Here is a 12,404-nt window from a genome sequence, read left to right on the forward strand (position 1 = left end):
TTGACACATGCTCGCCAAAATCGCTCGAAAAAAATCCCACAAAAGTTGGTTTGTCAAGAAACCAATCCAGCGAGAATTTCAAATTAATGGCCATTCAGAATTCTTCTAATGCGTGGAAGGAACTTCTTGTGCAGCTGAGAGACCGTTAATGCGCGGTCAACCTGGAACCTAGTCAAATCTCTCTCAACGGGTCCTCCCCATAGTCTTCTAACACCAACTCTTCACACATACTAAGGTACCCCGGGTAAACTCATCGACTTGACTAGATTGTTGATACTGTCCATCTTCACTGTTTTCAATGGATTTTTTTTTACAAATATCCTCTTACCCAGGGTACCTTAGTATGTGTAAAGAGTTTGTGTTAGAAGACTATGGGGAGGACCCATTGACAGAGATTCGACTAGGGTCCAGGTTGACCACGCATTAACAGTCTCTCAGCTGCACAAGAAGTTCCTTCCATGTATTAGAAGAATTCCGAACGGCCGTTAATTTGAAATTATCGCTGGATTGGTTGCTCAACAAACTGACTTTTGTGGGATTTTTTACTGTGAACTTAAAGGGAAACTACTTGGCTTTTGTGCTGCTGAGTTTTGATTTGAGTGAAAGTATTTAAGTGTTGTTTTTGAGTGATTTTGGCGGGCATGTGTCAACAGAAGTTTCCGACCTTCCCGTATTTTATGCACAGTAATTTAGGGCGTCAAGCTGAAACACATCAAAACGGCCTCAAATCACAAGGAGAACAACACAGACTACTCTATACGAAGGTAAGACTTTATTTCTTTGATTATTTCACACAACTTTACATTTACAGAGCTCAAAAGCAAGTCCAACTAAACCACTATACAAACTCTTTAATTATGTACTGTGAAAGAGCCTGTGACAGAGCTTGGGCCACCTGTGAGAAGACTAGAATGTCCATGACTAAAATGTATTATTAAATTTATCTCACTTGCTTTCACTAATATTCAAAGATGAATTGGTTTATATACTTTCCCTTGGGATCCAGTATAGCAGTTCCTGTGAAGTGATGGGAATAAAGGAAATAATTGTGCTGAAAACAGAAAAAAAGCTCCACCTTCACAACAGATTGGCATCTGAACCACATGTACATTTAGAACACAACTAGTATTACAAACCGTAGTCTAAATCGCAGTCTAAATCCCACATGGATCAATGAATGCTTTTCATTCCACTAATTTACTCATGTTTTTCTCGTTGCCATGTTCCCACCAATAACGTAGCTCCATTTTCTGCCTTTAAAAGCACACACAACCCACAATTCCTCTATTAGCTCTGACGATGGGCTAACACTCGAAACGTCAGCTTTTGTAATCGTTACGGTGGCCAATTTACCATTTCAACTTTGTTGATATCTCCAAATTACATAGTATTACAAACCTACAATGTATAAATTTGGATATTATTCATTTGAAAAATATGTGAATTAATTGGAATACCTCATCCTATATTTAGAATAAAAGTGTTAGATTTGATAGCCTTCCTGCAAGATGAATTAGTTAAATCTTTAATTTTGGGTTGTGAACTTGTTTTGTGTGTCGAGCCCACGAGACAAAGGGACTGAGATTTATAAGCAAACATCTGAAATAAATTTGGTGTCAAACTCTCCTCCTTTTTGAGTAAAGCTAATGACACTTTTCCATGAACTTGCATTGTTACACGAAAGACTGAAGCAATTTACTGGAGGGGACAATGATGAAGGTTGTTACTGATTGTTGTATCAAATCTGATGTATTTACTTCTGGATATTGCAAAACTTTGTTTTTCTTCACCACTAATTGTGGGTAAATGTGGACCGAGCATTGTTTTTTAATTGTACTCGTACATATAAGATGAAAGTTTATTTACAAATATATAGTGTAGTCCATTTGTATATAGCATTGAATTTGTACTATATAAATATATTATTTTATTATATTATTATAAAAAAATTAAAAAATTTACTATTATATGATATCAATAGTACAGTAATTTATAGAATTTTAACTGCCACCTCCCAAAATGTGAGACAACAAATACATGTAAGTAACACAACAAAGCAGAAAAAAGGGAAACCTAAAGAAAAGGAAACTCAGAGAAAAAGACAAGTAGTCCAGTAGTCTTGGAAGTAATAATGCTCAGACATTAAAAAAAAGTCATGAGGCTAACCACAAACATGCTGTGGGTCACTTTTCTCCGGGCTAAAATCTGATTTTGACAATGAATGGCACTGATTTTAAAATTTATACATAGGCAAACAAAATTAAGTTATACTACTCCTCAGGATACATGTAGGTAATTTTCAGTATTTACCTTATGGAAAAAAATCTCTTGCTTGCTCATTTGAAAATGTATTTTATATTCCATTTGTTTTGTAGAGATTGCAAGCATCCATGTAGCTTGTGCAAACGGGAATTTACAAGCCTTTCCGAATTTAAAAGTCACTTGCATGGTGACAGTCACCAGGAGAAGGTACACAAATGGCAGAAAGATCACCACCATGAGTTGAGCCCAGATAAAGAGCACTTAGAAAGTTCAGACAAAGAAAAACTTCAGAAGTCAGAAAAACACAAACCACAGATCCCAGAAAAGCAGAAACTGGAGAGAAAACCGCAAGGAAAAGAAGAAGGAGAACTGTCTGATTGGGCTGCAGATGATTTGACAGGTGTAAACACTTTTGAGAATTACTTGAGTGATCCAGGCGGGGAAGCAATCATGAATGGCTATGGTAGGAGCCATCAGCCTCCATGTGGTAGGAGCCATCAGCCTCCATATGGGGGTTATCCTGGCCAGAGTCCACCAAGAGGAATACCGAGTCTGTTGGACCCACACTTGCTTCCAGCTGGTCGTGCAGGGGAGTATGGATTTTACTATCAGGAAGAAGAGATGAGAAGGGGTAGAGGGCCCAACCCGCCATGGCCTCATGATGCAAATGACGGCTGCCCAGTTTGGAATGGTTTTGACAATGAACGGGATTTCAGAGAGCCTTCATACATCCCTGAATATGCTAGAATGAATCATTCAAGGAACTATGATAGCAGCTTTTCAGATAATTATCCTCCAGGCCGTAAACGAAGGGTATTTGATGAAAGACAACCTGGTGATCTGAGGGACAGAATCAGTGGACGTGGGAGTACTTCGTCGCAATCATTTCATGAAGAACGTCCGAGGGTAAGAAGTGTGGTTGAATCGAGTTTTACGACTTCCAGAGAAAATGATGAACGAACTTATTCGAGACAAAATAGGAGAAAGGGTCTTGATAATCGAAGCCAAAGGGAATCCCCACCCCGCACACAGGATCCAGGAGGACGAAAGACCTCACAAGACAACAGAGACAAAGACTTCAAAGAAGGGTCACAAGTAAAAACAAGTCCTTCTTCAGAGAGTCTTAGTGGGAAAAGTGCAAGGAAGAGTAAACCACGTAAACTGACTCGAGCAGAAGAACAGAACAAAGATGTCCCTATTAGTAAGAATAGTTCTTCAAAAAACGTTGAGGTCAACTCTCATTCACCAAAGGGTAAGGAGTTAGAAGGAAAGAACAGCGATGGGAACAAAACAATGGATGAGGAGAAAGATCAGACCAAATCTGGGGCTTCCTCTCAGCAAGTTAAAGGAAACAGGAATGGGAAATCAACAATGGATTTCAAGGACTCGATTACCGAAAAGCCCGAAGCGAGAAAAGGTGATCGGGGTGCCAAACAAAACACCGCATCAACAACCACAACGGGGTCAACTTCATCTGTTAAAGGGGATACGCTATCTTCAGCTAAAGGAGCTCGAGATTTGTCCTCGCCACCCATAAAAGGAGAACCTTCTTTGTCAGAAAACAATAGTGCTAGTCCATTATCTTCCAAAATGGACTCCTCGTCAGCTGCTGCCACTTTGCTGTCAGTCAAAGGGAATTCTTCTTCATCAGTGAAGGAGGGTTTTTCTGTGTTGACAAAAATTAGTGCAACTTTACAATTGAAAGAGAGTTCCATCATAACAGCCATAAAGGAGTCTTCCCTTCAAACCAGAGGAGCCTTATCTGCATCCAACAACCCACAATCCTCTTTAGCAACCAATGGGAAATCCTCACTGCCAACAGAAACCTCTGCGCCAGCCCTCGCTAAAGAAGCAACGATTGAAAAGACGGTAGAAAATCCTGCTCCAAAAACTTCAGACGAATCCCTGAAATCGATCAAAAATGGTAAAGAAGTAGTGACGGTTGCTCATGGGAAGGTAAATTCGGTTGCATTTCTTGATAAGCAAACGAGTCAGTCTCAGGATTTCAAGAAAGCAGGAAAGAAATGTGCATTTTCTTCGTTATCTGCAAGAGGCCAAAAAGAATTTGGTTTGAATGTAAATGAACAGTCACAATCACTCTTATCTTTGAGCAAAGACAACGAGGGTTACTCGACTAATTGTGCTGATGAGACAAGTAACTTATTGCAAGAGAGCAAAAAAGAAAAAACAGCCAATAACCAAGGAAGAAACAGTTCGAAAGAAAGCGAACAAGTGAATAAATTATCAACCATTTCAGCAGTTGCTTCCTTGCCATGGGAAAAGCGAGAAGAACAACTTAGAGCTTTGCTCGGTATAAAGAAAGAGCCTAAAGACTTGGAGGTAAAATTTGATGATAAGGAGGCTATTAACCAATAGTTACTTTATGGGCAGTTTAGTAAATGAGCGAACACTATACCAATTTTAAATGTTCACGTTGTTTGGATTTTGATAATTCGAAGAGAGAGAGAGAGAAAGAGAGAGAGAGAGAGAGAGGGGGGGGGGGGGGTGATGTAATGGACGCTACGGGAGGTTTAAGTATTTGACTTAGTGGGAAGCTTTTCTCAATTATTTTTGCTAAATGTCAACCCATCGAGGACTATAGGATGGTGAATTTACTTTTCTCTTCAGGACCAGAACACCATTGCATTCCCAGTGTCCAGGGTGACATCGTCGTCGAGTGAGGAAAATGTTACCATCTCCACCGGCAGTGCATCCACTGTGAACAGCTCAACTTCTTCTCCAAGTAAATCCAACAGCTCAAGGGGTGTCCCTGTTTTCTCCCAGTTACCGTTCTGTCAGTCGCAGTGCAGTATTGTTCACATTGACGGAACACCATGTGGTGCAGTCGCTGAGAACAAGTACGGCACCGTTTTTTATCTTCATCTAATATCTCGCCCACTGTAAAAATTTGTTATTTTTATGCCTGTGTGGAATTCGTGAACAAAATTTAGCAGTCAAGATTGAACCAACCAACAGCCGTTACAGGTATAAGTTGACGTCTCCCGCAACTCCAGAATTTGTATTTAAAGTTGGCCTCTGAGTTTTCAAGGTTTTGAGTTTTTCAAGTTTTCTCCTTGAGACAAAAGTTTCTTAAATTTATCTTTCGCCTAAGTGAGAGAAGTCTTGAAGCAAGTTATCTCAATGAGCACGAGACCGTCTCCATGGCGTATTAGTTTTGAGGAAGAGGGAACAGTTTAGAATGAAATTGAAAATGTTGTTTGTTTAGGGGGGGGGGGAGGGGTTTGTTCGTCATAGTCTACTGTAAACTTCTACAATTGGCACTTTGTATTTTGAATTCCAGTCAATTCGTGCAGTTAACTTTTCGCAATTTGCACCACAGATACTGTCCATATCATCAACGAGTGTTTAAAAGGGAAGAGGGAAATACCAATCAGCAAAATCGTGGCGCGAGAGGGAACCAGTGCAAGGGAAATGAGGGTGAGTCTGATTCGTTAAGGAAGATTGTGGATGATCGCCAAAATGGTGCGCAAATCTTTAGACCAATAACTCCCCCATGTCATCCGCCGCAGCGTCTTGGTTTGGACGGTGGTAAGATCCATGATAAACAGGACAACAACCGAAGTGAGGGCGGCAGGAATGCTCCGACGAGGTCTAGAGATGCCCCACGAGGTCCAGAGGTGCCCCACGCAGAGTCCCGAGTCTCACGTGACCCTGTTGGAACAATTGATCTCAACTCTACTGTTCAAGGAGTGCCAAGGACCTTATTTCCACACGAGTCTTTGGCAAATGGAAGGAGTGGACCAAACATTGACTCGAGCGATAGGGTACCGACGAAGCCTCTGGGTATCACACTGGAAGCTGCAACAACGTCAGATACCGGTATTGATTTGAGTGGCACTGTGCCGAACCTTGAAGAGTTACTTGCGCTTCATGGATCTTCGGCAGATGAAACCGATGGTCCAAAAATTGATCTTTACAAAACTGGACCGAAGCATGATCAATCTTGGAACCAACAGCGATTGAAAGCTGATACAAGGCCAACAGTCGATCCTAGTTTAACTGCACCTTACCATGGTGCGGCAGTGGGTGGATCGTCTAATGCAGCTAATAGTGACCTGAATGAGACCATAGCCCTGACAGGAAGTTCACGAGCACCTCTGGATAGCTTGAGGCACAAAAATCTTCAAGCGGCAGAGGACGACAGACTTGGACATCCGTCTGGTGCAAGTATGCTTCCGAACTCAAATGCTGACACGGAAATGATTGATTTGAACTTAAGCACCAAGCTTCTCGGGGTTCCTCATTCCGTTGTAAATCCTTTCAATACTAGACCAGGTAGAGAAATGTCCAAATCGCCGTCCGAACTTTCCACTAAATCCTCCCAATTAGCTTCTCGCATCCATTCTCCATCACCTCAAGGCTCAAACGTTTGTACGTCACCTCTGTTACGTGGTCAGTCTCCATCTCCTACGATTTCGCTTCCAAATTATTCTCTTGATCTGTCAAGGTTTAATCTTCCTCCAGCAGTCCGCAAAGCTTTAGCTGATCGTTACAATAGCAAAAAAGTGTTGAGTGCTGCCAGTGGCTCAACGGTTGAGTCTTCTGATGGTCGTAGATCTCATCCACTGTTCACAGACTCAACAAGAACTGATGATCAGATTGATAAAGGGAGAAAATTATCTCCCTTACCTGCGAGACTTCGCAGTAGAGGGCAAAGGAGTGTTAGTTTAGACTCGCCTTTGGTTAGGAAAGAAAATTTGCACGGTGAAGGCTCTTCACGAGCAGCATTTCTTGAACGAGGAAACTTTTGTGATAAGAATCGGTTTCTCAATAGGCCTTCAAGCGAGACAAGCGAAGGACGTGAAAAGACTAGTTTGATTTCATCAGGCCATAATATAGGAGGCTTGTTCAAAAGGTCAGGTGCTATGTTACCCTCAACGAATGCATTACCTTTAGGTACACAAGCTGCTACTGCAAAAGAGGATACAAATGAACTTCATCGTCGAGGGCTTATTGATTTGAGCTCGACCTCATACTTCGAAGAAATACCAGGGACTTCTGTCAACCAGGGTAGATCACTGGCAGCGACCAGACCTACTATTGATAATTCAAAGTCACCTTTCAGACCTTCAGTACTTCAAGATCGAGGCCTGATCGATTTAAATACCAGCATGGAGCTTGGCATTAGGGAGGCAGCCAGTCCAGGGACCCTTTCAGTAATAAAGCGTAAGCGAGTAAATTCCACAGAAGGATCTGAAAGTTCCTCAAGTTCATCAAGTGAACAGCTGATTAAACGACTGAAACAAGAACAAGCGATTGCTAAAGAGAACACTGCAGCCACCTACCGGCCAGGAATAAATGTTCAAGAACTACTGACGATCGAACGAGAAGAGCAAAATCAGCTGCAGAATTTGCATGCAGTGCAATCAAGATTAAAATCTGTTCGCTCGCATATTCAGAAATTATGTACGGAACTGGATTCTCTGAGCAGTGAGGAACAAAAAATTACTCTCAAGATGGGAGAGCTACGTAATCAGAGACTGAGTATTCTCGAAAATGCTTGTTACGAAAGGCAAGTGCCAACGACTAGGACTGAAATAGTAACGAGAGAACTTAGTGTATCTACCGCTGATGGTAAGGAATCATTGTCTTTTTCTTCTGAGTCTGGTAAAAGTGACACCTCAAACCTTAGTTATTCTGCTTGGCAAAATAAATGTCAGGACAATGTTTCAGTCGTCAAAGATAAGATTCATCGGGGGCCTTATAACAAGGACGCGGAAGAGGAGGTTTATAGCAGTGACAATACTTCCCGTGCCAAAGACAAAGAACCCTTGCTAAATGAAAGTAATTTTAGCGGTGGACGTATTGGGACTGCAACTAACTTTGTTTCGACAGGCGAAATTCACCGCCAAAAACTACCTCATCAAAAAGTTTTAAAGAAGCTTAACGTCGCGAAGCAAGCGGAATCATCAAAACAAGAGATCAGTTTTATTGAAGGGGCTAAGAATATCATATCGTCAGGGGTTCAAATAAGCGTTAAAGCTGCGTGCAGTGAACCTGCCGAAGAGACCTCGGACATGCATAAAAAAAGTGACACCAACAGTTTTGGCATAGATCTTGGGCTTGGTGCCGTTCGTGGTTCAGGAAACCTTGGGAATGCACCTATGCATAATCCAAGTGGAGCAAACAACGACAACGAAGCGAGAGAAGGTCTTGTGAAGAAAGTGAAACCAATTTATCATCCAGAGAAAGCGCCATTTAGGAAAAAGAGCAGTTCAGATGTTAGTATCTCCAAGACCTTTGAGGCGAATAGAAAGAAAATACAGTCAGTGCGAGAAAACATGGAGCGCTGGAAATGTCAAGAGGAAAGTGAAGGTTTGCGTGAATCAAATGATAACGAAACTAAAAAACAGACCAGCTCGTCCAGGTCACAAAGTGCAGAGAATCACCATAATTCAAATATAGTGGAGGAGGAATGTTTACCTCGTAAATTGGTTATTCACGAAAAGAACGCGTCCAGAAAGACGACGAAAGAGCTGAAAAAATCAAGTCTCTTCCAATCGAAGAAGAAAAACCCCAAGGAGGTACAAAAAAACAAATTGAACAAAACGCAACTTAGAGAGAAAGAGAAAGCCAATAAAACTGACGCTATTCCTGTCAAACGACGTAAGATGGCGGACACTTCGTGCAACAAATCCTCCACCTTTCCATTGAAGGAGAAACCTGTATCCAAAATTAAGAATCAAGTTGGGAGTGCCGCGGCTCACACGACCACAACTGACCTGGAAGGACCTGGATCCGAAGAAAGAAGCCACACGGAAGATGAAATTCCAACACGAGATGTGGTAAGTGCCTCGTGTTAAAATGAATGAGTCGTTACTGATCTTGGGCGTGCTTACCCGGCTCTACATAACTGTTGTGTGTGTGCTTGGTACGATAATTTTATAGTTTCTCTTTCCACCCAGAGTTATGGGTGGATTCAGAGAGACTAATCCAAAAGCTTGGGTAACCTGCGATGGACCAGTGTTCCATCCAAGCCTGGCACGCAATATTGATTTTTCTCCATTCCACGGAACCGTTACAAGGAATCATATGAAAGCTGTGCATTTTGTATTTACTTTTTTTTCAGGATAGCCAGTCAGGGAATATGAAATCCAGCCGTCCGAGTCATCTACAAATTCCTTCCTCAACTGTTGAGTCGCTTAAGAAGAGTTTGCAGAACCCAAAAGGTTTGTGTAAGTTCAAAGACACCGTGTTTCTCGATCTCCATGTCCGTGTACCTTGTTTTACTTGCGATATCTTTTTAATGCTGAAATAAATGGATTCTGTGCTATAGCTTTACACGCTTAAAGTGTAATCTCCAAATAGAGTAGTTCCGCAGCACTTAAACGGGAATTCCCCAAATAGGTGTCCTTTCAATGAAGGTGACAGAAACAAAGGCAGTAAGGGAACGTTTTACAGAACCAGAGTTTGTGTCCCGTGAATATCGGTGCTCCAACGAATTGCTTCCTCTGAATTTACTTTAACGCAACGATTTTGGGTGTCGTTTAAACTTCCAACATTCATTTACTTCTTTGAAGCAAGCTGCACAGATGCAGTACACGTTCGTAACTGCTTTGTATGAATACTTTCTCAGATGGGAGATTCCGTGGTGTACTGGCGACCAAGTTTCCCGGACACACTGGAGCTGTCTGCGGGTTAAGGGTGAGATATCTCGCATTTTTTTCACACGGTTGCCTTTGTAGGAGGGGACAGGGATGCTCTAGTCCGGTGGACCGTTAAAAATCTGAGACAATGCCAATCATGTTTTGCTACCAGTTTAATTCTGGTAGGAAACATTTTAAAGGAAATCTGGTTTGTTTCCTACTTATTGACACTTTGTTACAGAGACAGTAAATCTTTGTTATTACGTACAAAATATGCGAGATGAGATTCATTTTGAAAGGCCCTTGAATACATACTTGTTTTTATGAAAAGTAATAACTCCTTTCTAACTGAGCGCGGGTCGAAATGGGGAATAGTAGCCTAAAGTTGCGGTAGTACGGAAAGAGCACAGTAGGGTCCGCACCAAAGCGACCGAAGGTCAATATTGCTCGGTAGGGCTCGAACAAGCGATGTTCTTAATTATTTTTACTTTATATCATTTGGACGGACTGAATTTACCGGCTTTCGAGACCGAGTACAGCAAGGTCCGTGTATCATGACCGAGAACCAAATATTTTCCAAATTCAGTCAATCAGCATTTTATCTGACGTGTTATCATGTGACCACTAAATTACGGGAATAATGTTTCAACGTAAATGCGATAGACGGGCGTACGCAGGACATCCATAAAAAAGGTTCTACAATTATTACTTTTCCTTTGTTTTTTGAGTGTAACAATATAATACGAACGACTTCTTCGCTCACAACGAAGTCTGCCGAGTTTTACCCGATATTCCTCGCTTTCGGCTTTTGTCTGTTTCGGAACTTCTTCGGACGTTCAACGTTCGCTGACGATTTCTTCGGATCGCTTCGGATGTTACTCGGAATTGGTACGTGATCATACGGTTTCCCGATGTTACTTATTGTTTGTTCCGCACTACATAAGAAAATTATAGCGGGGCTCGCACGCGCGCGAAGCAGAGCCCCATACCCAGGGAATATGGTCAACCTCTTTTCGTTTGGTTGTCACGTGACTTACTGAGCGTACGTACGTACGTACGTACGTGCCTTCAGATTGCACGGGTAGGGTAGGGGAGACTATCAAAATGAAGGGAGGGGTGTCTCAGGTGAGTCTTGGCAAATACACATCTTTTATGTTATCATTAATATTACAAATTTGGGAGCTCCGCTTTTAGGCTTGGTTAAATCTATATATTAAACATCTCACAATGATTTCAGGATGGCGTTTGAAAAAACAAAGCTTAACCTTGCAGAAATGTTTTGAAAGGAGTGATCGGCGCATGATAGAAACTTGCCGTGACACTAGAAAAGATGATAAACATCTCAAAATAGATTCACAGTGGCGTCTCCGGCACGAAATTGAAAAAAGACTTTTCCTCTCAGAAATAACTAAATAAGTTTGATCTGCACATCGTGGAAACTTTAAAGAATAATAATATATATTCAAATAGAGAACACGTTGCAATTTCAATCAGCTACAAATGCTCAAAAGGGCTAAATTGGCGAAGCGGGCAAGGTCCGAAATACGATACCCCGAGTTTAGAGTGACCCTATGGAACGGCGGTATGGTGGAATAACTCACAACGCGGAATGCCTTGTTGTATGAAACAAAAGTCTCACAAAAATGGAATTACAATGAAATAAGAACGCAATTTGTAATTTACTGGTAAAATCAAAGTTAAAATTAAAAGAAGCCTAGTTTGATCGTTATTGGAGCCTAGAGAATAGACCGATAGAGGAACAGTGAGGTTCTTGAGCTAGCCCCAATAAGTTATCATTATTAGTACTATTGCTATCATTATTATTATTGTCATTATTATTATTATTATCTAATTTGTAAATAATGAGATGAATGGTTTGAAATTGTAGATAATTGCTTTATTAATAAAATGGAGGATTTGTTATTGTTATTATTATTATTATTATTATTATTATTAGTGTTAATATGATTATTTGTCACCATTTAATTTTTGGTGGTTGAGTGTCAATTAGTCAGTATATTCTTGAATCATCTTTCTTTTGTGGATCAAGCCTGACCCATGAATATGTGGGATGCGGCAGAAGTAGCCATATGCAGTCTGAGCGGCCAATTTTTTTTTCTTGGTCTTTTTTTTTTCCTTCAAGGTTTTTGCAACAAAACTGGGTGAGGGCGGGGCAAGACAACCTTTTCAGGACCGGCTCAGGACAACCCGTCCGGTCCTACATACGTCGGGTTTCACTAGGTTTTCTATGGGATTGTGGGCACAGGGCCAGTCGGGTCATTTGATAAATGTTCTTTCTGAGTCAAGGGATTGAGTAATTACCACAAACGACGGTTGTGAACCAAGAGTTAAGAGTGTGTCTTATTGCTAGGTGTGGAGGCGCGGTTGCCTCTTGGTTGGTGCGCTCGACTCCGGATCGAGTGGTCCGGGTTCGAGCCCCGGCCGGGGACATTGTGTTGTGTTCTGAGGCAAGGCACTTTACTCTCACTGTCCCTCTCCACCCAGGTGTTTAAATGGGTACCGGCAATTTAATGC

The 12,404-nt window shown here is 41.5% G+C and overlaps 1 protein-coding gene across 2 annotated transcripts in view; it reads left to right on the forward strand.

Annotated features, from left to right (window-relative positions):
• The window catches only part of LOC111330894 (uncharacterized), a 28,403-nt gene that overhangs the window by 5,716 nt on the left and 10,283 nt on the right, over nt 1–12,404 (forward strand). For both annotated transcript variants that reach the window (XM_088745069.1, XM_022935875.2), the window contains exons 3-7: nt 2,376–4,602; nt 4,891–5,120; nt 5,603–9,068; nt 9,353–9,452; nt 9,860–9,927. In XM_088745069.1, the coding sequence (XP_088601195.1) occupies nt 2,376–4,602; nt 4,891–5,120; nt 5,603–9,068; nt 9,353–9,452; nt 9,860–9,927 (6,091 nt within the window). The remainder of the gene's footprint in view (nt 1–2,375; nt 4,603–4,890; nt 5,121–5,602; nt 9,069–9,352; nt 9,453–9,859; nt 9,928–12,404) is intronic.

The sequence above is a fragment of the Stylophora pistillata genome, chromosome 14 (assembly GCF_964205215.1).
Source record: "Stylophora pistillata chromosome 14, jaStyPist1.2, whole genome shotgun sequence".
Classification (NCBI taxonomy): Eukaryota; Metazoa; Cnidaria; class Anthozoa; order Scleractinia; family Pocilloporidae; genus Stylophora; species Stylophora pistillata.